The sequence below is a fragment of the Anomaloglossus baeobatrachus genome, chromosome 1 (genome assembly GCF_048569485.1).
Source record: "Anomaloglossus baeobatrachus isolate aAnoBae1 chromosome 1, aAnoBae1.hap1, whole genome shotgun sequence".
Taxonomy (NCBI): Eukaryota; Metazoa; Chordata; class Amphibia; order Anura; family Aromobatidae; genus Anomaloglossus; species Anomaloglossus baeobatrachus.
Window position 1 is genome coordinate 150950315 of NC_134353.1, and position 27934 is coordinate 150978248.

Below are 27934 nucleotides of genomic sequence, written 5' to 3' on the forward strand. Positions count from 1 at the left end.
TACTGCACATCTGCCTCCCATTGAAATCCATACGAGGCAGATGTGCAGTTTCCGGTCGCGGCCACTATCAGAAGATGGGGCAGCTCCGGAACTGAACATTTCCAGCTGCCGCCACCAGCACTGAGCACAGTTGATTGGCGGGGGTGCCGGCTGTGTACTCTGGCAGATTAGTCATTGATGACCTAATCTAAGGATAGGCCATCAATGTAAAAATAGTGGATAACCTTTTTAAGGATAATGCCCGTAAAAATCCACATATACCTTTGCTGCCACGTTTCATGTTGTTTTATGCCTTTCTTGTTTCACTTCCTGAGCCCTGGCACCATCTCTATTGTCACAGTGATCACTCCCTCTGCAGAATCCGGTCATCTTTGGCTGAGTAATTCAACGTAAAAAGACTCAAAACAAATACTCAAAGCCATAATTTTTGTTTATCCAACACAAACCTCTGACTATCCCTGGGAGAGGTAAAGCTTGCTTGAATTGGATTTAAAATATGTTGATTGGTTTTAGATATCCTGGTAATAAATGGTAAGCAAAGAGACATGCAAATATGCTTTGTAGGTACTACTTGGACTGACATAGGCAGAAAAGCTACAATGGGCCTTGTTCAGATTATTTTACCATAGCTTGTAGATAGCTAGGTATGTCTGGAAGATCTCTTGACATAGAGGAGGCCTATAGAGGGCATTTTAGACTTCTCTCAGGCCAATATAGTAGAGAAAAATTTGAATAAAATAGCACTGTGGACTGTGTTACATAAAATTGTATGCAAGAATGTAAATTAAATTGTGCCAGGACCGATGTACAATGACCCATGGACAATGGACTGCGCTGTAGGCCTGTAGTTGGATATGTCGCAGGCCTCCATATGGGGTATATCTTTACAGCTTTCCCTGGTGTATATGTAAGGTGAAGGCATTAATGTGAGCTGGACAGGGCCAAAGATTCATCTTTTTTGACTCTTGTATATTATGCTATACAAGCTAAAAATACAATGGTAGGATTGTGCATGCTTTTGTGTATATCTGTCCAGCCATCTTCTTATGTTCTTGCACTAAAAGGCCACAAATTCACAAATCAGTGCTAAACATTGCATGTGCTTGCTGTGTCTGTGTTTTGCTTGCATCACTATCACTTTGTGTGCTTCCAGATAGCGGTGGATGTGCTCGCAAACGTGCTGCAATGTCTGTCACACTAACAGCTGTGAAGAGAGTACAAAGTTCTCCAAATCTGTTGGCTTCAGGTATAGCAACTAACCAAACCACAGAGTCCATCTTAAACTTTTTATTGCAGCTTTCACTTTTCCTGACGGCTGTAAAACATACCAGTATCTAAGTCAGTGTGTCAAGTGGTGCAGCTTTCCGCGGGTGTAAATGTGACATTTCCCCCTGTATTGTTCAATACAGTTGGCATAATAAAACCAACCCTTTTATTATGGAATGTAATGGCGGCTTTCATGTGTTGCGTCCATTTCTTCATGCCCTAAAGATTGTACAATGGTGGCACAGTCATCAAAAAACTGTTATACCTGATTTGGAAACTACATTAAAAAAATGTATTATTATTAGGATGATCGAATACCTCAAATATTCGGCTTCGCGAATATCCGACGAATAGGTCGCCACTATGCGAATATTCGATGCACAATGTAAGTCTATGGGAAGCCCAAATAGTTCCGAATAGTTATTCGGGTTTCCCATAGACTTAAATTGCGCATCGAGTATTCGCGAATAGCGGCGACCTATTCGGCAAATATTCGCGAAGCCGAATATTTGAGATATTCGATCATCCCTATTAATTATTAAATTGGTTAACCTGAAAAAACCTTTCCAAATGTGTTTATGATGCTTATATGTCCTATAAAAGCAAGTCTACAGGAAAGACGCCTGGGAAGAAAGCTGCTACCAAGCAGCGGCTCTTATTCTGGTAGAACTAATGTGTCCATGTAATACAGAGAAGGCCATTTATCAGAATGACTGCTTCCTTTTCCTCCTAATGGCAGGTCATTTGTGCCGCCACCATCTACACATTCCTTATATAAAGAGGTTGTCTGTGATGAGGCGCATTCTGTAATCCACTGGTTGTATATTCTGCTGCAGATTTGTTGCCAATTCTCAGTAATTTTTCATGTTTTGCACCAAAATCCACATTCAAGGCTACGTTCCTACAATAAGTACTTGGTGAGTTTTTGATGTTTCCAAATTTCTGCAGCACTTCTGCACTTTATTATTATTATTATTATAGCGCCATTTATTCCATCGCGCTTTACAAGTGATTAGATAAATTACCATATTTAAACGCTAAATCTCAGTGGTGGTCGGACACTATAAATATGTATTTTGACCTAAACTACAAGTATTTAACAATTATAAGCTTAACTTGTTTTTCTCTTTAACAAAAATCTTGCATTTCTCCCTTATCCTATCTAATTTATGTACCAAACCTATATAATGTTTTTCTATAGTTATCTTGCATTTTTTTTATTTGCTATATATACTTACCCTAAAATATGCAAATCTAAACTTTTAAAACTAGCATAAACATATTGAAACTATCAAAAAGCGGTTAATCAAAAGCTATCTTTATACATTAATATGGAGAATATTTTTCCAAATGAAAATGTCAAGGAGTGAGTCATTGAATGAAAACTGTAAGCTAATAATAATAAGCTAAGTAAGAAATATATTATCGTCCCCCTTTTCAGCGAGGCAATAATTTGCGCTCCTTAAAGCATTGTTTGCTGAATATTGTCAATAGCAATATAGTCATGGACGAAAGTGTTGGCCCCCTTGAAATTGTTCCAGAAAATGAGGTATTTCTCCCAGAAAATTATTGCAATTACACGTGTTGTCATATACATTTTTACTTCCTTTGTGTGTATTGGAAAAACACAAAAAAATTAGAAAAAAAGAATAATTAGACATAATGTAATTTGACACAAACCCGCCAAAATGGGCCTGACAAAATTGTTGGCAGCTTTCCAAATTGAGCCTAAACAACTGTGTTTCAAACATGTGATCCTCGTTTAAACTCACCTTTGACAAGTAAAGGGGGTGTTACACGCAGCGATATCGCTGGTGAAAGCACCCACCCCCGTCGTTTGTGCATCACGGGCAAATCGCTGCCCGTGGCGCACAATATCGTTAGGCCCCGTCACACATACTTACCTGCCTAGTGACGTCGCTGTGTCCGGCGAACAGCCTCCTTTCTAAGGGGGCGGTGCATGCGGCGTCACAGCGGCGTCACTAAGCGGCCACCCAATAGAAGCGAAGGGGCGGAGATGAGCGCGACGTAACATCCCGCCCACCTCCGTCCTTCCTCATTGCCGGTGGCCACAGGTAAGCTGTAGTTCGTTGTTCCCGAGGTGTCACACGTAGCGATGTGTGCTGCCTCTGGAACGATTTAACAACCTGCGACCTCAACAATGAACGATTTTTTGAAAAGGAACGACTTGTCAATGATGGACGATAAGGTGAGTATTTTCCATCATTAACGGTTGTTCCTTGCTGTTACACGCAACGTCGCCGCTAACTATGCCAGATGTGCGTCTCTGAATCGGTGACCCCGGCGATATATCGTTGGATACGTTGTTGCGTGTAACGGGGCCTTAATAGATGTGGGCAACATGAAAATCACACCTGAAACCAGATAATAAGCAGAGAAGTTGACTCAGTCTTTGCATTGTGTGTCTGTGTGTGCCACATTAAGCTTGGAGAACAAAAACAGAAGTGAACTGTCTGAAGGCTTCAGAACCAAAATTGTTGAAAAATATCAAGATTCTCAAGCTTACAAGTGGTGCACAACATAATCAAGAAGTTTACAACATATGGCCTTGTAGCTAATCTACCTGGATGTGAATGGTGGCGAAAAATTGATGAAAGGTTTCAACACAGGATACTTCATATGGTGGATAAGCAGGCCCAATCAAGTTCTAAAGAAATTCAAGCTGTCTTGCAAGCTCAGTGTTCATCAATGTCAGGGAAAACTATCCATCCACATTTGAATGAAATGAAACGCTATGGAAGGAGACCCAGGAGGACCCCACCACTGACATAGACACATAAAAAATCTAGACTGCAGATTTACATGAGCAAGCCAAAATTCTTCTGGGAAAACGTTTTGTGGACAAATGAGAAAAAGAAGAGCTTTTTGGTAAAGTACATCATTCCACTGTTTACCAAAAATGGAATGAAGCCTACAAAGAAAAGGACACATTACCTAGAATCAAATATAGTGGTGGTTCAAATATGTTTTGGGCTTGTTTTGCTGCCTCTGGCACTGGGGTCCTTGACTGTGTGCAAGGTATCATGAAACCTGAAGATTACCAAAGGATTTTGGGTTGCAATGTATTGCCCAGTGTCTGAAAGCTGAGTTTGCATCCTAGGTCATGGATCTTCCAGCAGGATAATGACCCCAAACATACTTCAAGAAGCCCCCAGAAATGGATGGAAACTGGAGAGTTCTGAAGTGGCAGCAATGAGTCTGGGTCTAAGTCACATTGGTCACCTGTGGATAGATCTCATAACTGCTGTTGGGAGAAGGTGCCTTGAAATATGAGAGATATGCAGCAGTTAGCAAAAATAAGAGTGGTCTAAAATTCCAGTTGAGATGTGCAAGAAGCCCGTTGACCGTTATAGGAAGCGATTGATTGCAGTTATTTATTCCAAAGTGAGTGCAACCAAATACTAAGTTGCCAACAATTTTGTCTGGCCCATTTTTTGGAGTTTTATGTAAAATGTCCAATACACACAAGGGAAATAAACATGTGTATGCCAAAACGTAATTATTAATAATTTTCTGGTCGAAAAACTTCATTTTCTGGAACAAATTCAAGAGTGCCAACAGTTTCAGCCATGACTGTCAGTAATCAGTACCACAATACTTTGGCTGTTTGTGATGTATAGAGCGCTCAGCATTCTGAGGACTGCTAGATCTCTAGCAGAGAAAACAGTGACTGACCAATAAGTGATACATTCCCAAAATCAGGATCTCTACCTCTACTTTATTCTGCTCTGAGATTACATAGCAAAACCGATGACAGATTCCCTTTAAAATTAGGATTACGCAACCATTCTGACAAGGTTTTGTAAAATAACTAAACCACACTCATCAGGTCTAAGAGATTTATTTAACCCCTTCCTGCCTGCACGATTTTCCGTTTTTGTATTTTCCCTTTTTCCCTTCCGTTTTCAGTTTTCCGTTGTTAGAGCTGTATAAGTATTGTATTTTGTGTTGCAAGATTATTTTGGGAAGCATTCAAGATTCTGATTGCTTTTTATATAATTTATTTGCAATGTTGCAGTGACCAACAAAATTGCAAGTTTTTCAATTTTTTTTTATTTTCTTTCCGGGATTTATTAATTTTATATTTTTAAAGAATGGCTTACAGATGCAGTGATATCAAAAAAGTATATTTTTTTAATTTAGATTATTTCTTTAATTTTATTAGGGGAAAGTGGGCTGATAAGATTTTTTTTTTTACTAATATTTTTTAGTCCTATTAGGGGGCTTAAACCTGTGATTCACCGATTGCTGATACTATGTACTACAGTAGTATAGTGTTGCAGCATGTTCTAGAAATCATGGTCTCCTATGAACACCAGCCATAGGCGGGTCTTCATAAGAGCACCGTCCTGGCCCCCGGCTGCCCAGGCACTCCATGATTGTGTTGAGGAGGAGCATATAAGCGCATGCTATGGCTCACCCCTATTTTGCACTCTTTAAATGCTGCTTTTAGAAATTGAGAGTAGCATTTTAGGAGCTAGGAGCAATGTAAGTAGTGCTACATAGAAATCTGTGTGTGCCATATTTCTGATCCGTACAGTAAAATTCAATAATATTGCAGTATCCATGGCATATAATATACCGGGAAAGAAAAGTTAAAATCTGGTATGAAATATTTGTCATTAATTACACTCATTTTAAAAAAACAATGAGACAGATTTACAAATCTTGTCTAATTTTAAGAAAATGTAAACGGACGACAATCAATCCAAAACCAAAGGTATCAAAGCGGTACATGCTGGAAGATCATTTGTTTTAGTCACCGTTCCCTGAGTTTTCACCACATATTGGTTGGCATATTTTCCACCAATAATTTGTCTTGTATGTTTAATTACAACATAATGTGCATTTTGCTTAGTAAATCTCCCCAATATTTGACAATACAGTATACTTTAAAATAGCTAATTACTACTTAAAGGGCATCAAATGTAATTGTTTTATGGAAGTTTCTACAATTTGCTTAACTTTTTTTTTCTACAAAAATGGGAGGAGAAAAGCAATAATATATTTATAGTAATATTTAGGGCGGAAATAAACTTTAATCCCCCCGTCAGCATTTGGGTTTCAGTCATGAGACGGCATTGGCACAGGTTCAGTTACTGCTCTGTGTATGTGAGCAGTGGCTGCAACCCCCCCCCCCCTCCCCACACACACTGACTGACAGCTGCTCATCAATACAACCAGCTGTCAGTGCGGAGTGGTTACATCCACCGCTCTCCAAACACAAAGCAGTGACTGAACCCGCGGTGGTGCCGCCCCTGTGACTGAACCAAAAACGGTGCCAGGAGGATTAACACTAGAAGTCCCGAAAGAGGGTCAAATGACCCTTAAGCGGGCTTTACACGCTGCGACATCGCTAGCCGATACTAGCGATGGTGAGCGCGATAGCAACCGCCCCTATCGTTATGCCGATATTTGATGATCGCTGCCGCAGCGAACATTATCGCTATGGCAGCGTCACATGCCCTTACCTGGTCGGCGTCGGCGCTGTGACTGCCGAACAATCCCTCCCTCAAGGGGGAGGGACATTCGGCATCACAGCGACGTCACTGCGACGTCACTAAGCCAATCATAGCGGAGGGGCGGAGATGAGCGGGACGAACATCCCGCCCACCTCCTTCCGTCCTTCCTCATTGCTGGCGTGTGGCAGGTAAGGTGAGGTTCCTCGTTCCTGCGGCGTCACACGTAGCGATGTGTGCTGCCGCAGGAACGATGAACAACTTCGCCCACGCGACAGCAGTGATATTTGAGAATGGACCCCCATGTCAAAGAGGAGCGTTTTTGGACGTTTTTGCAACGATCCAAAATCGCTCCTAGGAGTCACACACAACGAGATCGCTACAGCGGCTGGATGTGCGTCACAAAATCCGTGACCCCAACGAGATAGCTGTAACGATCTCGTAGCGTGTAAAGCCTGCTTTAGTCTAAACTAAATAAAACTAACTAGAAACTAAATGGCTAAACTCAATGGAGAACAACCTCCTGTGGTGCGACAGTAATGGCCTTAATTACAGAACAAAAGTCGGTGATTATAGGAAGTTAGCTAACATCCTTCAGGTCATTCGACCCGTCTCTGGGTTCCAAAGGTAGAAATGTTAAATGACCCCTCTCTGGGACTTCTAGTGTTAAAGTTAATTTCCTCCCAGCAGCGGTGTTCAAAGTGCAGGTGCAGGCAGGTTTCAAATGCTATTAACCCGCAGATCAACCTCATATCTGCAGGTTGATAGCATTTTTTTTTTTACATGTGACAGGTTCCTTTTAACTTTGAATTCCAATATATGTACAGTTTTACATTTTGAATAAGCATAATAAAAAAAACTACAGCACCAAATGCTATTAACCTACAGATCAACCCCACATATGCAGATTAATAGTGTTTTTACACGTGACGGTCGTTCTGCAACCAGACATAGACATTGCAAAACTGAGATTATGGAAGGCAAACGGTCCAAGTAATTTTTTATTATAAAACTAATTTTTAGTTCTAGATCCATTTAAATTATCTCCAAAGGAGGACAACCCCTTTAGCAATGGATGTGCCGTCATATTTGTTGACACCTTTAATGTAGCTTCTCAGAAGCTATTTGTTATCCCTGAAGGTTCGAGCAATAACAAATTGAGATATGTTCTAGCTTTCTATCTTAAAAGATTTTTTTGAGAGTGTACAAAAGTCTACTTATTTTCTAGAAACCGTGCCACTCTTGCCCACAGGATTTGTCCGGTATTGCAGTTCCACCCGATTCAACTTAATGGAGCTGAGCTACAATACCAGACCCAATTTATAAGCAGCCTTAGCTCTGCTCCTATGGAGGTAAAATTGAAAACCCATTTTTTTTTTCCAGTCTCAGACAACCTCTTTGATTTTGACTGATTGTATTCTTGAAAAGTGGAAATATTATGGAAGATTGAGTTAACTAGCTGCCCACTGTTCATCTATCTAATGAGATTGATTAATCATATCTTACATAGCAAAATCTACATATATTAATTATCAATCTTTTCTCTTTTAGGGCAGGACTCTTATTCCCCCGACTCAGGTACTTGCATGAGTTTGTAGGTTTCTTGTACCCTGGTAGTTGTGTATTTGTGCCAGTGTTATTGGTGGTATGAGCAGTGATGGTGCACCATAGATGAACAGACATCTTCCGTACATCCTATTCACCTTAGTAAAGTTAATGGCACTGTCAATATGATCTGATTTAACTCTAGATATCTGGAGAACTTACAATGATTGTATGAAAGATGCTCTCAATGGTGATTCAAGTGGTTCCTCCCTTGCAGCAAAAGGCTTTAGAAGTGTCCGACCAAACCTGCAGGAAAGGAAATCACCGACTCAGGTAAAGATATAGTTTCTGTGCGGTATATCTCAAGCTTTTTTTTTTTAAACTCATTTACAATCATAAAGTAACCAGTTGACTTTTTGGGGGTTTGTGTGTAAGATCTAATTATCTATACAGTTGTAAGGGATGCAGTGTGTTTTGAAAGGATCTAAAAAAAACAAATGCAAGTGTCCTGAAGATTATTTTAAACACTTTTGCAGTCCACATTATGTTGTTTGAATGCACTTAAAAGAAAAAGCCAAGGAACTTTGTAAATAAGTTGATTAAAAAGGTATTCATATCTCGCAAAGCACATAATTAGGATATGTCATCACTTCATGATCAATGGAAGTCTGACCTCTAAAACTTCGTCAATCCTGAGAATGAAGGGTCAAAAGCGCTGGTGTAGCACAGAATATTCTTCACCATTTTGGTCTTCACAGCTCCTCTTCCAGCCACTCAGTTGTGTAGCTACATGGCCAGATACATAAAACAAAAAAGGAGGTTGGGGATCATAGCCCAGAATAATCACTAGATTTAAACACGTATCTTGCAAAAAGTATAAAAAGTTTTATTATTTCCAATTTTACATTATAGCAAGATATAAATCAATACATTATTATCGTGCAGTTAGCATACAGATTTGAGGTATACAGGGGCAATCCTGACAAAAATATTACTAAGGTTCAGTAACCAGCATGGGGATGAAATTCCAGGTAATTAAACAAGGTAGACCATAGAGTATTGCTCTATATACACAGATATTTAATGAGTGCGGCACTGTGGTCATGAAATGCACAGACATCTCACAACGGACTGGGGACATTCCAGGATACCAACATACATGACGCATAATAACAACCATTTAAATCCAACATGGATAATGACATATATGAATGGTAATGAATGGTAATCCTGAATGGAGGAAAAATTGGTAATGGAGACATGAATGGTAATCCTGAAGTGAAGGAAAAATTCTTCTCTCGAAGATATGTCCATTCAGTCTTCGTCCGTCACCGTGTAATATTCCAAAAAAGTACGCCCTACAGTCCCATTCTTGTGGTAGTTAAAAAAGTCCATCCCTGTATTTCTATACCTATATATACACCTTTATGGAAGCCCACAGAGTATGGTCATTATTCTATATATAGCCAAAATGTATATTGATGGCTGGGACTATTGCTGAGCAATACTCTATGGTCTACCTTGTTTAATTACCTGGGATTTTATTGGACCTGGAATTTCATCCCCATGCTGGTTACTGGACCCTAGTAATATTTGTGTCAGGATTCCCCCTGTATACCTCAAATCTGTATGCTAATTGCACGATAATAATGTATTGATTTATATCTTGCTATAATGTAAAATTGGAAATAATAAAACTTTTTATACGTTTTGCAAGATACGTGTTTAAATCTAGTGATTTATTCTGGGCTATGATCCCCAACCTCCATTTTTGTTTTATGCTATGACTTTATTGGGTTTAGTCCCTTGATGATAAGAAAAGTAATGGTCCTATATTCTGTCCTTCCTTGTTATATTTATGGCCAGATACAGTATAATTCTGTGCAGGCAAAAGTTGGAAGATTCAGTGCTGTGGCCTTTTCAACCTGACTGTCAAGGAGGTTCGAGCAGCTGAACCGCAACAGTCCAAAAATGATGGCACGTCATAGTGATATGTAATTACTCGATGTGGCTTGAGTCACACTTGCGTGTGACTCGCTCAAGGATCATTTTGCACTGCTCAGCCGGCCGCCGGCTCTCCTGAAAGGAGCATGTCAGCTGCAAAGAAATACATGAGGCTGACACGCTCCTGTCAGGAAAGCCACCGTGGCCAGTCCAGGCGGTGCGATGCAATCCTCACGCTAGTCACATGCAAGTGTGACTCCAACCTAACACAGGAATATCTCTATGTAAATGTTCAATCTTTTTGTGTACAGAGACCTTGTACATATCTACTGGTATTTGTTTTCATGGTTAGAGACAACAAAAAATAGAAGGTTTTTTTTGTTTCTTCCCCTCCTTTTACACTGTATGTTATCAAGAAAAGAGAGTAAAGCGAGTGGAGTAGCACATGACTGTTGGATGCGATTGCACAGGGTTTGTCAGTAGTCTGTTAACAAGGAAACACCAAATTTCTAACTGTTGTAGATTTTTGCAATGTAGTTTTTAGGGTTTATTTCCAGTAGCCTCTTGACCAGTTCACCGTTCTGAAGTGTCCTTACTTATTGCTTTCTGGCAGGGCGGGCTCTACTCCTTGAGTGACAGTTCTAGTGAGCAGGAAAGCTGTGGTATTAGTAAAACTATAAAGATCAGCAAAAGTTTTGCTGTATCACATTCATTTACCAGTGGTTTGTTCGGGAGCGTATCACTTTATTTATTCATAGGGATAACTTATTTAAAAATGCATGTAAGAGGTACTTCTCACATAGTGAGATAGCTGCTGAGTCACAGGTTTTGTGACGTACCAGTGACCTCATCAGCGATCTCGCTGAGTGTGACACTGAACAGCGACCTGGCCCCTGCTGTGAAATCGCTGATTGTTACACACTGTTCTGGTTCATTTTTTGCTCGTTGGTCTCCCGCTGTGCAGCACACATCAGCGTGTTTGACGGCGGGAGACCAATGAGCACCGACTCTGTGTAAGCAGCGTACGCTGGTAACCAGGGTAAATATCTGGTAACTAAGCAAAGCGCTTTGCTTGGTTACCTGATATTTACCCTGGTTACCAGCGTACACCGCTTAGCACTGTCTCCCTGCACATGTAGCCAGGGTAAATATGGGGTAACTAAACAAAGCGCTTTGCTTAGTAACCCGATGTGTACACTATCTACGTATATAGGAAGCGAGCGCTGGCAGCCTGTAAGCGGTGTACGCTGGTAACTAGGGTAAATATCGGGTAACCAAGCAAAGCGCTTTGCTTAGTTACCCGATATTTACCTGATTACCAGCATACACCGCTTAGCGCTGGCTCCCTGCATACGTAGCCAGGGTAAATATCGGGTAACTAAGCAAAGCACTTTGCTTTAGTAACCTGACGTGTACCCTAGCTACATATACAGGGAGCGAGCACTGGCAGCCTGTAAGCGGTGTACGCTGGTAACCAGGGTAAATATCAGGTAACCAAGCAAAGCGCTTTGCTTAGTTACCCGATATTTACCCTGGTTACCAGCGTACACCGCTTAGCGCTGGCTCCCTGCATACGTAGACGTATTTTTTGCTGTAACGACGCCAATACTGGAGGTGAGTATTGGCTTTTTCTTTTTTATTTTACCTGGGGAAACGTGGAATCGAAAGGGGTTGTCCTAGTAGTGGACAACCCCTTTACTAATAGCACAACGTCTTAGGGTATGTGCGCACTAGGCGTTTTTTTCACGCTGCGTTTTTATCTGCGTTTTTGTCTCAAAAAAACGCACCGCGGCTAAAAAACGCGACAAAAACGCATGCGTTTTTGCCGCGATTTGGTGCGTTTTTTGCTGCGTTTTTGCTCACTGCGTTTTTAATCAGTGCACAATGCCATTAAAGATTGTTGATGAAAAAAAAAAAAAGGTCTGATGTCATTTCCTTCTTCAAAATGTTCATTGTAAGCAGGAGAGCAGACAGACAGCTGCAGAACTACAAGGCTCAGCATCCTCCATCCAGGACTGTATGCAGTTTTTTGCCCAAAAAGAAAAAAAAATGACATGGGCTTCGCCATATTTTTGTATGCTAGCCGGGTACAGCAGGCAGGTACGGGCTGCCCCCAACCCCCAGCTGCCTATTTGTACCCGGCTGGGAACCAAAAATATAGAGAAGCCCTTTTTTTTTAATTATTTCATGAATTTCATGAAATAATTAAAAAAAAAAAATGACGTGAGCTTCGCCTAATTTTTGAGTCCAGCCGGGTACAACTAGGCAGCTGGAGATTGGAATCCACAGTGCAGGGTGCCCAAGCTTTCTGGGCACCCCCACTGCGAATTGCAGTCCGCAGCTACCCCAGAAAATGGTGCTTTCATAGAAGCGCCATCTTCTGGCGCTGTATCCAACTCTTCTAGCTGCCCTGATGCCGGGTGGCTAGCTAGGTAATAATGGAGTTAGGGCTAGCTGTATATTATCAGCTAGCCCTAAGCCCGAAATTCATGGTGTCACGCCAATATTAGACATAGCCCCCATGAATTTCTAGTAATGATAAAAAAAAAAACACAACGCACAGAAAAATATTTTTATTAGAAATAAAACACAACACAATTAGTGACTCCATCTTTATTGAAATAAAGAACCCCCCTCCGCAGTAATCATGGGTTAGGGTCCCGCGCCGTCCAATCAGGATCCAATATCATCTGATCGGTTTGCTGGAAGGCAAAGCGATCAGATGATGTGTCAGGATCAAGTGCCTGAATCACATCACACAGCAGCTGATTGTATAAAAGCCGATTATACAATCAGCTGATGCATCAGTGCAAAAAAAAAAAATAAAAAAAAATAATACTCACTTATGTGCTGATTACCGGCAGCTCCTGGAGCGATCGATTGGACAGGAGTCTGATCCCGTTCGATCGCTGCAGGAGCTGCCGGTAATCAGCTGATGAAGTCCCCTGACGGCAGGATCAGCTGATAGCCGGCCGGGCGCGAAAAAGCCGGCGAGACTACGATCAGCTGATGCGTCAGGTGACTGCATCAGGTGATCCACCGCCAGGTCCTGCAAGCAAGGTCCTGCCCCGGGGAGACTGCAGACAGCCAGAGCGGCGGTACCGAGACAGGGGCTGGGAGCGGGCATGGCACCGGCAGACAGGTGAGTATATATGACATTTTTTTTTTTTCTACTGTTCACTTTGGTTTTTGCCGCTGCCTCCACCTCCCGCCCAGACATGGCGCCGCACGGAGCTGACATGCACAGGACGGGAGGTGGACGCAGCGGTGACAGTACCGGGAGGATTCATGCTTCTGTGTTTACCAACAGAAGGAATCCTCTTCCTGTACACGTCACTATACTGCCCACCCCTTGCGTTTTATAGCTGCGTTTTTAGTCATAGAAACGCGGCTATATGCGTTTTTCATTGCGTTGTTGAACATCTCATTGAACTCAATGGGTGAAAAACGCAGTGAAAAACGCAGAAATAATTGACATGCTGCATTTTTGTGGTCACCACAAAAACGCAGCTACAAAAAAACGCTGTGTGAGGACAGCACTTCTGAAAACCCATAGACATTGCTGGGGAAGCAATGTCACTGCGTTTTCAGCACAAAAACGCGGTAAAAAACGCCGCTAAAAACGCGGCAAAAACTCCTAGTGCGCACAAGGCCTTAGAGATTTTCTGTGATATATTTCCTTTGGATTAGTATACCCATATAATGATTGACATAACAATGCAATAATTTGCTATGTTGATACAAATTTATAAATTACTAATTTAGAACCCAGAAGTGATATGAGTAAAGGCCGCTTTACACGCTACGATTTGTCGTGCGTTTGCATGTGCGATCGTACCCGCCCCCATCGTTTGTGCATTACGAGCAATTTGTTGCCCGTGTCGCACAAAGTCGGTCACCCCTGTCACATGTACTTACCTCCCGAACGACCTCGCTGTGGGCGGCAAACATCCTTTTCCTGAAGGGGGAGGGACGTTCGGCGTCACAGCGACATCACACAGCGGCCGCCCAATAGAAGCGGAGGGGCGGAGATGTGCGGGACGTAACATTCTGCCCAACTCCTGCCTTCCGCATTGCCGGCGGCCGCAGGTAAGGCCCGTTTCACACGTCAGTGAAAAACACTGACGTTTTTCACTGGCGTGTAAAACACGCACTTGTCCCTGCGTGTGCCGTGAATCACGGCACACGTGGGTTGTCTAAGTGCAATCTGGGCTCCGTTCTCCGTGGCCCGTGATTGCACTTAGAAAACAATTCACCTGTGCCCGCTCCCGCTGTCCATGGTGCTGATCGCTCCTGCGGTGCAGCATCCGGCCGGCGCTGATCCCCGCAGAAGCTGCTTACGGGTCGGCTGTGTCGTGCATAATGAATATGCGCGACAGTAATGAGCCGGCTCAGAAGCAGCAGGGAGAACGGGCTGCAGAGGACATCGCTGGACGCCGGGTGAGTAAAAATGATTTTTATTTTAAAAGCACGCTTTTTTCTGGCACGTGTTTCACGGACCACACCACTGCGTGGTCCGTGGAACATCAGTGATGCCAGAAAAAAATGGACATGTCTCCTTGCGGCAATCACGCACACGCGGGTACGCCGCACGGAGACACGTGCAGTGACAAATCACTGACGTGTGAGCAGACCCATTCATTATAATGGGTCTGCGTATGTCAGTGATTCTGGTACGTTTAAAAAAAAGCACAAACGTACCAGAATCACTGACGTGTGAAAGGGGCCTTAGCTGCAGTTCATCGCTCCCGGGGTGTCACACGGAGCGATGTGTGCTGCCTCAGGAACAATGAACAACCGGCGCGCATAAGGATGATCGATTTTTTGAAAATGAGCGATGTGTCAACGAGCAACGATAAGGTGAGTATTTTTGCTCGATCAGTCGCTCGTAGCTGTCACACACTACGATATGTCAAACGATACCGGATGTGCGTTACTAACGACGTGACCCCGACGGCATATCGTTAGATATATCGTAGCGTAACGGGCCCTTTAGAAGAATGACATAGAAAGTGGAATTCCTTCATTATGGAGGTGAAATATTTTTACAATATTTAATACAGAGCATTATAGTGTCCTTCCAAATACCAAACACTATGCTTTATAAGACACTTCAGCCCAAATAATAAAATTACTGTCAGGAGGTCCTATAAAATAAGCAAATGTTTGATCCCCGGAGCCTCTACTGTAAAACACATATCATTTCTTTTAGTATATACAGGAGAGGCCTCTGTCATGGCACAGTTGCATAGACTATATCTCCGCTCACTTTCATGCTTCTCCCAGCACCTCGTACTGTATAGAATTTGGATGGAAGTTTTGAACGCCTTATAGGACAATTTCACTGAACTTTCATCTTCTACCTGTACTTTAAAAGCATCATGCCTATTAAAAATGAATGGCATATGCAAGAAAATCAATGGAAGTCTATAATTTAGTGCTGAGCGTAGCGTGCCACAGCAATTTCTATTTAATGCTAAGTCACTTCCATAACCCTTTAGTGTTCCCACACAATATAATACAATACTCATGTGAGATGCACACCACAGCACAATCTCCGACAAAATGTTATGCCCCGAAAGACCCCAACACACAGTATGATGACCGCTACAACAGTCTCCCCCGCAAACCTAGTGTTCCCCACACACATTATAATGCACTCACAGGCCATCCGTCACCCCCTACATACAGTATGATGACTTAACAGCCCCTCCATATAGAAGTGTCACCACCGTTCCTCCACACCATATGATGAGCCTACTGTCCCCCCAGAACTGTATGATCATGCAGTCCATAGCACAAAGTATGATGTCCTAAGTGTCCCACAAAGTGTGATTATCGTCACTCTTTCGCACACACACTCCCTCTACAAACAGTAGGATGCCACCACCAAAGCTTCACAATTGCTTGTGTCTGGCTTCTATGCTGCTCAGTTGCAAGTCCGTCAGTCTCTCCTCACATGGAATGGTGCAATACGTATTTGTCAGCTGTCAAAGCACCTGGGGCAGCTCCTCACATATGAGACAGGCCAGCTGGCTCTGGGATGAATGGGATGTGCAGTGCCTTGAAAAAGTATTCATACTTCCTGAACTTCTCCACATTTTTTCATGTTATACCCATAAAGTTAAATGTATTTTATTTGGACTTTATGTGATATACCAACAGAAGTATCTTTGCAATGTAAAGAAAATGATGCATGGTTTTACAAATATTTTAAAAGTACAAATCTGAAAATTTAACAAATTAGTAAATTGAGGCCACCTATGTGTAACTATTCTCAGTATAACTGCAGCTGTTCTGTGAAGGCCTCAGAGGTATATTTTAGAACATTAGGGATCAAACAGCATTATGAAAACCAAGGAACACACCAGACAGGTCAGGGATAAAGTAGGGGAGGAGAGTAGAGCAGGGTTTGGTTATTAAAAAAAAAAAAATAGCCCAAGCTCTGAATATCTCACAGAACACTGCTCAATCCATCATCCAAGAACGGGAGGATTATGGCACAAATGCAAACCTGCAAAGACATGGCTGTGCACCTAAACTGTAATCTCAAGCAAGGAGTGATTAAAGAAGCAGTCAATAGGCCCATGGTCACTCTGTCACAAGATGGTTCTACAACATAGTGACACAAATATTGCGATTTATATTTTTAAAATATTTTTTAAAACCTCTCCTTTACACTTCACAAACAATTGCTACATTTTATTGGTAAATCACATAAAATGAATTTAAATTTGTGGGTGTAATGTGAAAATATGTGGAAAAGTTCACTGGGTATGAATACTTTTTGAAAGGCACTTTATGCTTCCAATGTAGGACATGATGGGCCTCTGGGCATCAAAATCAAATCCATACAGTGCTTTTAAAGGGAATCTGTCACCAGGTTTTTTCCACCTAATATGAGAGCAGCATAATGTAGAGACAGAGTCCCTGATTCCAGTGATGTATCACTTACTGGGCAGTGCAGTGTAGCTTTTATAAAATCACTGTTTAGTTATCAGGTTACCATTAGATGACTACATGGGGTGCTGCCAAGTAGTCCAGCAGCTGCATGAGCTCATTATTACCCTGCTCTACATTCAAATAAATGAGAGATCTGCAGCAGAGAAACCCTTAATTTTATCAAAATAACAGCAAACAGCTCAGTAAGTGACACATCTCTGGAATCAGGGTCTCTGTCTCTACAGTATGCTGCCCTCAGATAGGGAGCCACAACCGGGTGACAGATTCCCTTTAAGTGTTGATGCAAGCATATTTAACAAATATATTAACTACCACCTCAAGAATCTGACTTCCAAACATATTTAGACCCATACTTGGCAAATAAACAACGTAATCATTCAGAATTTTAATTGACTCTTCACAGTATAATAACGATGACTCTGATCGCTTCTTATATTGTTTTCTTCTACCTTATTCCTATAATTAGATTATATTCAAATGAGCTCAAACTCCGAAGGTTTATTGAAAGCTCCATCCTCTCCATGCGTCGTCATTATTCTTAAGTGAGATTTAACACAACAGCTTGTGATGAACCATCTGCAACAATGCATAATGCTGCATAATGGTGTTTGGGGTTTATCCTAGATTCAGAATGATGTTACCATATGGAGACACCATCAAGATTGCATGTTTTTATCCAACAGGTTTAATCCATAAACCTTTACAAATACTGTAACAGAAACACCTAGTTAAATAATTACATATGCTTATTTCTACTATTCATACAAAGTTTATCTATTCTTAAACCTCATGGTATTTTAAAGAATACATTAAAGGGATGTTCTCCAATTTAAAAGTTATCTCCTATAACAGAATAGGGTAATACAGTGTTTCCCCAAAAATAAGACCGGATCTTATATTATTTTTGGCTCCGAAAGTTTCACTAGGTCTTATTTTCAGTGGATGTCTTATATTTTTTATTGCTGTATGTTGCCCCTTTGTATTGCTGTAAGCGATGGAAACTTTATAGTCGCACGCCCACTGTTTATACAAAATGAATATTCACCTCTCTGTGCTTGGATCAGTGATTGGTGCAGTCTGACTGCTGTACTCGTGTGCTGTTAATACAAAATGACTATTCACCCCTTCCCCCGCCCACCCCTCTGTGCACAACTATACATTTTCCGGGGCTTAAAGCAACAAATTGGGGCAACATACAGCAATAAAAGTTACATATCCTGAAAGAGCTGCACAAGCCCTAGGTCAGGATGCTATTAGTATGATGAACCGCAACTAGGGTTTATTTTTGGAGTAGGGCTTACATTTTAAGCATACTCTAAAAAGGCTGATAAATCCTGCTAGGGCTTATTTTCAAGGTAGGTCTAATTTTCGGGGAAACATGGTCACTTTCTGATCGCTGGAGGTCCAACCACCATAGAGTCCACTGTACCTGAGAACCAGCCTGGCTAAATAAAGCAGAGGTCGATTATATGCACTGCCTCTCTATTTATTCTATTAGGAGCGCTGAAGATTATCCGTGCTCGACAAACTCCTATTAAGAATGAATGGAGTGGTCATGCGCATGATCAAACTCCATTCCATTCACCCAAGTGAAGAGCCCTGGTTCTTAGGATCGGTGAGGGCCATAGTGGTCGGACCCCCGCAATCAGATAGGGTATAACTATTAAACTTGAAAATACTCCTTTAGCTTATGGGGAAAAAACAAATTCTATCATGTATGACCGGCTGGTAATAGCTGCCTTGTGCACTAAATAAGATATACTGTGTACATCTAGAAAGAAAGAACATGTGGGCTGTGTATGAACACATACGAGCCGGGCATGTGCAGGACCCGATCAGCCTACAGCATTACTATACAATTGTATATACTATTTTTACATTTTACACTTTTTTACTCTTGTTTTAATCTACTTTTATCTATAATAGGTAATTTTCTAACACATTCCATGTAAATCTCAGCACTAACTAAGGCCCCCTTCACATGTCAGTGAAAACCAGACATGTTTTTCACTGACGTGTTAAAGATGCATTTGGCCGTCCAAGTGCCGTGATTTTGGCACACGTGTGTTTTCCATGTGTTATCCGTGATAACACACGGAGATCAGGGACTTCTATACTCACCTGATATAATGAAAGACAGCGTCTTTCATTATATTATGTGCTGATTACCAAGAGAATTCCAATCTTTTTTTGACTTGCGTCCATTTTCCTTACAAATGAGTCCAGCTGAGGTGTGGCAAACAACTTGTTTTTTGCTTTCTATACTCACCTGTCCATGCCGCGGCTGTTGATGTTGCTGATGTCTGTCGCAATGCTGTCTCCCCTCTGCTGTTACTTTCGGGTCGGTGGTGCAGTGAATATTCATGAGCATAATGAGAGGGTCTGGAAGCAGGAGACAGCAGCGGCCAAAGACAGCATGTCTGGAGACGTGAGTATAAAAATCATTTTATTTCAAAGATACGTGTTTTCTCTGGTATGTGTAACACGGATCACACCACTGTGTTCTCCGTGGGACATCAGTGAAGCAGCGGAAAAATTGACTTATCTCTGTGCGGAACATGAAAACACGGTTAGTGAAAAATCACTGACGTGTGCACAGACTTATTGATTTTATAATGGATCTGCGTATGTCCATGATTCTGGTACGTATAAAAACTGCAACATACGTACCGGAATCACTGACCTGTGAAGGGGCCTTCGACTGAGATCACTGGCCAAAAAAAAAGCTTCTCTAGAATAGTCTCATAATAGAAAACCGCAGGCTGGCACCGCACATGTAGAAGAACTGAACTTCTGCAACAAAACCATGGGTGTATTTTATTACTATGAAAGAAACCTGAATTATTTTCCATCCAGTTTATGTACAATGTATTACATGCTATTAAACTGCCTATTATCATATGTGTGCCAAAGAAATAATGTGTAATTGTCGGCACAAATAGGAATAATTGTGGCATACAAGAGGGCTGGTTATTAATCAGGAGCGCAGCTTTCCTGCTAAAGGGGCATGGTACCTGTACAAACGCTGCCGCCAGCTCGCTCCCATAATAGCCGTCTCCCTGCCATTATAATTGACTGCAATGTCTGTATCTGCACTTAATATGGATTCTAGTGGAAATATGACTAGTATTGTGTGTATAGAAATCCACATAGCTCGTATTAAATGTCACAATGTTCAGATTTCATATCAATAGACAAAGAATAAGAACAAATTTAATTGAATGTGTTTAATATTCGTATAATGAGCTAGAAATATGATGGCATTTACTGTCTAAGACCTTTAAAGTTGCTGGGATATGACATGAACCCTATCTTTACGGTGAATCAGATTATAAGAACTGGAATTATACTGCATTTAACACATGACCTTAGGCTGGTAAGCATCTTGAAAGAATCGCCATCTGTTCACCTGTCTGTTTAATGGATGCGATCTTAGCAAGACCTCATGAAACTCAGTTGACAACTCAAAATAAGCAAAGGATTCAAAGTTCCATGATCTCGGCTCTAAATATTCCCATATCCGTTTGTAAAGGGCAACCTACCAATTAATGCTTATATAAAAGGGTATTATCTCCTTCATTGCATGTTCAGGCCTTAGGGTATGTTCACACAGGGCTTTTTTGGTAAGTTTTTTGCCTTGGTTTTATGCAAATCCATGTTAATAAAATGCTGCTTTTTACAGTCCCAGCAAAGTCTGAGATTTCTGAAACCTCATGCACACACACATGCAGATGATTCCTGACTGTTTTGTCAAATATCTGCGTTTTTGCTGCAGATTTCAAAGAATGAGCATGTCAATTCTTTGCAGCGTTTTTGCAATGTTATTTCATTGATACAAGCGATTTTGTAGAAAAAAACGCCACTAAAAATGCACCAAAAACGCCGATGACTCAAAGGAGATTTCCTGCCACAAGATCAGGTTTTGGTCCGGAAAAAAAATTACCAAAAAAGCCTTGTGTGAACATAGCCTTACTGTTATATATATATATATATATATATATATATATATATATATATATATATATATATATATATACTCTAATATATATATACAGTTTGTATCTTCTTACACTGCCATCCAAGTGGAATCCCATCGTAATATACCTCGATTGTGAAATTACTGTGCAGTCTTTGATGCTGATGGCTTAAAGTATGTCAGCCATGGCCATGTAGAGCTCTGAAAATTCTTTTTTTTCAATCAATCATTATAAACTAGTAAATCAACCTTTTTTGACGAATAAATATGCCAATAGTCTACATTATACAGAAATTGCAACTCCATTCTGCTTAAAGGGAATCTTTCACCAGGTTTTTGCTATGTAATCTGAAATTAACATGTTGTAGGGGCAGAGATCCTGATTCCAGCAATGCATCACTTTGAAGACTGCTTGGTGTAGTTTTGATAAAATCCCTGTTTTTCTGTTGTACATGTGGCAGTAGTCAGAATGCTGAGAGTTGTATAACCCTGCCCAAACCTCTGGCAGTTTGCTTTGTACATGATCAGCAAGCTGTCAATCATTCGTGTGGGCAGGGTTACACTGACTCTCCTGCATATCAGACCTAGTCATCTAGTGATAATCTCCTGCTATTAAAACACTGATTAAAAAGAAACTACAGCACATAGCCCAGTAAGTGACACATTGCTGAGATCAGGGTCTTTGCCACTACATTATGCTGCCCTCAGATTAAATGGCAAAAATTAAAAAAAATCTGCTGGCAGATTCCTTTTATAAAAAGAACATGGAAAACTGGTATTAAAATCATGAAATATTTTAAGTTACTCAATACAACTCTGTATGTCCAAACTCATTTTCTGAAACAATGTGGATAATTGAAAAAAGCAGCAGAATACGGCATGGTTCCATCTATGTCAATGTTCATATATATTTTTACATCTTTGTCTCTGTAATTTAAGATTTACATGTTGATGTTAATTTTTTATACCCAAAGTATCCCTGATAACACTGGACCAGATTAATAAGAACTTTCATATTATGTATCAAGAAGCAAGATTCCAAAATAGCACATTCTCCTTGTTTATTAAAGAAGCCCTCCGATGTAGTTACTCTTTTAATTGAATCTGTGTATGTGATGTAATGTAGTGTGTGTATTAATATACTCACCTAGTCCAGCGCCGTTCTGCTCTTCATCTGAGTGGCGTCTCCCCTCTGCAGACTTTGTGTCACACTGAGCTCTACGTGACCCGAAAGTGTTTTTTTACAATGTAAGTCTATGAAGCCTCAGAACAAGGCACTATAGACTTACATTGTAAAGAAAGACTTCCGGCTCTCACAGAATATAGTCTGAAGATCGATGACGTCACTAAGAGGACTCATCCTGTCAGGAGGATTTATAACCCAATACAAAATCTGAGGAGTCTGCTCCAGAGACTGTGAGGGCACCAGGCCTCTGATCCTATATGGATATTGGGACACTAAAACTTTCACACCAATAATCAAAACTAAATAAGGACTATGGTAACTTTCTAAGCTCAGTGTTTGTTTATTTAAATGCCCTTTTATTTTACAATGCTTCTGCCCTGTTTGTGAATATATTTGTGTTTATTCAGAAACTTTGTTATACCATGCCTGATAAAGAGACCTGAGGAGTCTAGAAAGCTTGCTTTGTAATATTATTTATTTTATTTTTGCTAGCCATTAAAAGGTATCAGAACTACAAGACTATAATGTTGTTTCTCTCACTGAGAGCAATCAACCATTTAGGGTACTTTCACACTTGCGTTTTTGTCCTTCCGTTACAATCCGCCCTTTTGGAAAACAGCGGAATCCGGTAACGGATTCCGCTGTTTCCCATAGACTTGTATGGGTGACGGATTGTACCAAAAGGACCTGCGTTGCTTCCGCTGGGCGACGCTCCGTTGCTTCCGCCCAGCGGGAGGAACGCAGCTTGTAACGTTGTTTTCAGCAGCGGAATCCTCTGGATTTCACTGCGCATGCTCTTCTTTTTTTTTTTTTTTTTTTTAAATCACAAACTTTATTTTGGCTTGCGGTGGCCGAACGTTCAGCTGAGCGCCCGGCCATCGGCAAGCAACAGCGCTCAGCTGATCACCCGCCGGCATGCCCGGGCGCCGGCAAGTGACAGCGCTCAGCTGATCACCCGCCGGCATGCCCGGGCGCCGGCAAGTGACAGCGCTCAGCTGATCACCCGCCGGCATGCCCGGGCGCCGGCAAGTGACAGCGCTCAGCTGAGCGCCCGCCCGCCGGCTGCAGGGAGCGATCAGCTGATCACCCGGCGGCCGGCTACTGGGAGCGATCAGCTGATAACCCAGCGGCCGGCTGCAGGGAGCGATCAGCTGATCACCCGGCGGCCGGCTACTGGGAGTGATCAGCTGATCACCCGGCGGCCGGCTACTGGGAGCGATCAGCTGATCACCCGGCGGCCGGCTGCAGGGAGCGATCAGCCGATCGTTCACAATAGTCTGCCGCTGGTAAAACTGTAAAAAAAATAAAAAAAAAATAAAAACGAATTGCGTTGTTTTTCTGCATCCGTTGCATCCGTTACACAACGCAATGCAACGGATACCGTTCAACGCAAGTGTGAAACTAGCCTTAAGAGGAAGAGCATAACGGTGCTGGATCCCAGAGAAATCTGCGATAGCTGAGTATAATAATACCCTCACACTACACTACATGCACATACACACAGATTTAAAGCAAACTGGTCCCCTCTGTCCTCCAACCCAGCAGCAGTCATACCTGTATGCCCAATTCCCTCCTAACCAACCCTGTATAACGTTATTCACTAATATACGGTAAATGCTTTAAAAAAACAACTTATAAACCTCTATGTTCCTATGTTAATTAGGGCCTTTACTAGTTGCAGGGACACTGTGTCCCCAGACTAGTCAGTCCTCTTTCCATATTATCACTCCCTTGTGTGCGTGATAACATGATTTCCACAAGCCTGCATCACTACCAGCTCCTGGAAATCTTGCGCATGCACATGGCTCATTTTGGCCTCCTCGGCGTTCCTCTGAAGCTGGGTGGATGCTTTCCGACTTCATTAGGTGCATTGCGCATGACCGGAAGTTCAGAAGACATGTACGTGAGCCGCGCGCAAGCACAAGACTTGCAGGAGGTGGCGGTGATGCTGGCTTGTGGACATGATGTTATCACGCCACGCCACGCAGAATTTGTCAATGACAGATTTGGTTTTGACCACAAAAACGCAGGAAATACTCATGCGTTTTTCTAGCGTTTTTACCGCGTTTTACATGCATTTTCTGGCCTTAAAGACAGATGCGTTTTCAATACAAATACACTACTAAATAAAGTTTAAACATTCAAACACTATGAAAAAAATTGAAAAAATAAAAATAATGCTTTAAATCATACACAAAATAGCAAATTTTAAGATTATTGTGATTTTAATATTTATGTATAAAATAACGTTAAATTATAGTTTGACTATTTTTTTATAGTCTGGCTAGATATGTGTAGCAAGAAGAGAATGGCACTTCCTATAAATGCGTCTAGGAGATATTGGGGTGCACTTCAGGTTCCAAAGCCAAACAGTGAGAAGTATACAAGGCACTCCCAAGATGATTTGAAGAAATATTTATTCATGTGCGTAACAAAAACGTTTTCGGTCCTATGTGGACCTTCCTCAGTATGGCTGCCCCCATACAGCGGTGGATTCCGCGTCTGATGGCCCACACAGCGTTTTCCCTCACATATGTGCTACTGAGGAAGGTCCACATAGGACCGAAAACGTTTTTGTTACGCACATGAATAAATATTTCTTCAAATCATCTTGGGAGTGCCTTGTATACTTCTCACTGTTTGGCTAGATATGTGTGTGAAAGGAGATGTGTGACCTCACTATAATGTCAAAAACGCATGTAAAACGCTAGGATTTTGATTTAGGATGCGTTTTGATCATTCTAATTCACTTCAATGATGGCAAAACGCTGCCAAAATGGCAAAAACAATTGACATGTTGCTTCTTCAAACGCAGAGATTTTGACAAATCTTAGGCACCTAAAACGCAGCTTTTTTGATGCATAGTGCGCACTAGAAAGCACAATTTCCCATAGACTTTGCCTGGAAATTAAAACGCATGCAATTTTGCATTAAAACGCTGCAGTTCAAAACTCTGCGGAAACGCATGAAAAAACGCAACGTGTGCACATGGCCTTATAAGTCCATTTTTTTTTTTAAACATTCATATTAGTGAATAATTTTATACACGACTGGTTAGAGAGGAAATTTGGGCATACAGATATGAATGCTGCTGCGTTGTAGGGTATGGAGAAGCGGACAGGTTGCCTTTTAATGAAAAAAACTTAAATTGGAGGGCTTCGTTAAACATACTTCTCTTGTTCACACCACTTCATGGCCAATTCACTTGCATGCTATTACCTATCTTAGGCCAAAAATGGTACTGATCTCAAACAAATTTGGTGCATTTTATGTTACGTTCCTTTTTTAAGAAAGTGGTCACAGATATGCAAAATAAATTGTGTATCATTTTGACCAGTTTCAGAATCATCCTGAATTGGGGACAGCTTCACTTTAAATTTTAGCTAGCCAATGAAGAATACACTAAGGTATATTATGTACTTGTGGTTATACTGTACTGTAACGTTCAATACATGAACTAAATATTAAATATTTTCCTCATCTAAATGTGCTAACATATGCTTCTCCTTTTGTTTCTTTCCATGTTCTCCTCCGTTCTGTTGTTCCATATAAATAACAGGGACCCCCTCCTCCCCCCAGAAAAGGCATATATCAAAGATCAACTAATTACCTACAGGGTGAGATTGGTGGGCACACAGTAAGCCCACTAGGTGTTCAGACCAGTAAGGATAGCTTCTTCCATTCAGCTATGTCCAGCTCAAGCATGCGACAAACCACCACTAATCCGCAGGTTTCATTTTCAAATGTTAATTCAGAACATGTGAACAGTAAACTGCTGGAGCGTAAGCAGGACTCAAAGGAGCGTAGGGTTTCCACCTTAAAGCTAATTCTAAAAGAGTACTCTTCAGGTAACTCTCCATCTAACACTCTTCCCAGAAAAGCCCATTCTTCTGCCCAACTAGACTACTCTCCCAACCTCCTGTCCCATAACTCTGTTCCTGAAAGACACACCGCCTCCCTGTCTGTTGCGATAGCTTCAAAGCAGGACACCAGGGGAGAAGAAAATCCAGGATATCATGGACCTCCTGCAGCCATGGGTTTGGACACTTTCAAGGCCCCTGCTAGTATTCCTGGACAAAAGACTGCTACAGAAAGACAAGTGGTATACTGATAGTTTCAAGTGTCTTGTCTAACAAGGAATGCAGTGCCGTGATCTAGTGCTTTACTCTAACCTAATAGTTCTTTACGAATGGAACCTAGAATTAGAGAATTGATTAAGTAGCATGTGTTGGCATGTTGTAATTACAGGGGTCTGTGTATCAATGCAGAGGTCTCAGCTTCACAGTACCCACATAAATCTATAGATATGATATCAGAGAGAAAGGTAATGGAGTGTAATATTTGTTATAGCTTTATATTCTAAATGGCTGTCCCGCTGTTGGCATTGATGCAACGATCCCTACATTGTTACTGTTTGTATTGTCCTAATGCTAACATACTGTGAAATGCTCTACAAGATGTGTATTTGTGCAACAGATGCTTTTGACATCACAAGTTTTTATCATTTATTTCATGATTTTATGACCCATAGGATTTCTTCTTTCCAGTGATGCATCAGATATATTACTCCGTTAACTTGGATGTGCCACACGTTGACCAAATTACATTCTGAGCTGTGTGACCCTTAATATAGAAAAGAGAGCTAGACAGGAGACACAATTGTGCACAATTTGGGACACTAATAGACTAGATGGTATATTTCAGTTATGAAATATCATATGGAATGGTATAGTTAAAGGGATTTCCCGGGACTTTAACATTTCTGGCCTATTCTTAGGATAGGTCATCAATGTTTGATTGTTGGGTGTGCAATACCGGGCAACTCTGCCAATCAGCTGTCCCCTGTGTCGGCGGCAGCTGGAACTGCTCAGTTGCGGAGCTGCACATCAACGCTCTATTGACAGAATAGTGGCTTTGGCTGAGTACTGGATATCCATGCCTTACTTATTTTAATGGGAAAGGTATGTGCAGTACTTGGCTGCGGCCACTATCAATCGATGAAGATTTGACACAAGGAACAGCTGCTCGGCAGGGGTACTGGGTGTCGCACCTCCATCGATCAGACATTGATAAGGTATCCTAAGGATAGGTCACGAATGTTAAAGTCCTGGACAACCCATTTAAAACTATTAACAGTTTAACAATTGGCTCTGTAAAATGGTTAAAAATAAAAACCCATGGTAAAAATGCTTTGTTCTTCTCGTGTGTGTGTGTGTGTGTGTGTGTGTGTGTGTGTGTTTTATATATATATATAATATATATATATATACACTATATCACAAATGGAGCACACCTCTTACATTTTTGTAAATATTATCTTTTCGTGGGACAACACTGAAGATATGACACTTAGATACAATGTAAAGTGGTCAGTGTACAGCTTGTATAATAGTGTAAATTTGTGTACCTTCAAAATAACACAACAAAGAACCATTAATGTCTAAACCGCTGGCAACAGAAGTGAAAATGGGTCAATTGTGCCATCTTCCCTTCTCAGTGTCATGTGACTCATTAGTGTTAAAAGGTCTCAGATGTAAATGGGGGGCAAGTGTGGTAAATTTGGTGTTATCGCTC

The 27934-nt window shown here is 41.3% G+C and overlaps 1 protein-coding gene across 2 annotated transcripts in view; it reads left to right on the plus strand.

The window, feature by feature from the left end:
• The window catches only part of SORBS2 (sorbin and SH3 domain containing 2), a 463189-nt gene that overhangs the window by 277316 nt on the left and 157939 nt on the right, over positions 1 to 27934 (plus strand). For both annotated transcript variants that reach the window (XM_075347124.1, XM_075347123.1), the window contains exons 4-7: positions 1154 to 1246; positions 8298 to 8324; positions 8497 to 8624; positions 25920 to 26462. In XM_075347124.1, coding sequence (XP_075203239.1) covers positions 1154 to 1246; positions 8298 to 8324; positions 8497 to 8624; positions 25920 to 26462 — 791 coding nt within the window. The remainder of the gene's footprint in view (positions 1 to 1153; positions 1247 to 8297; positions 8325 to 8496; positions 8625 to 25919; positions 26463 to 27934) is intronic.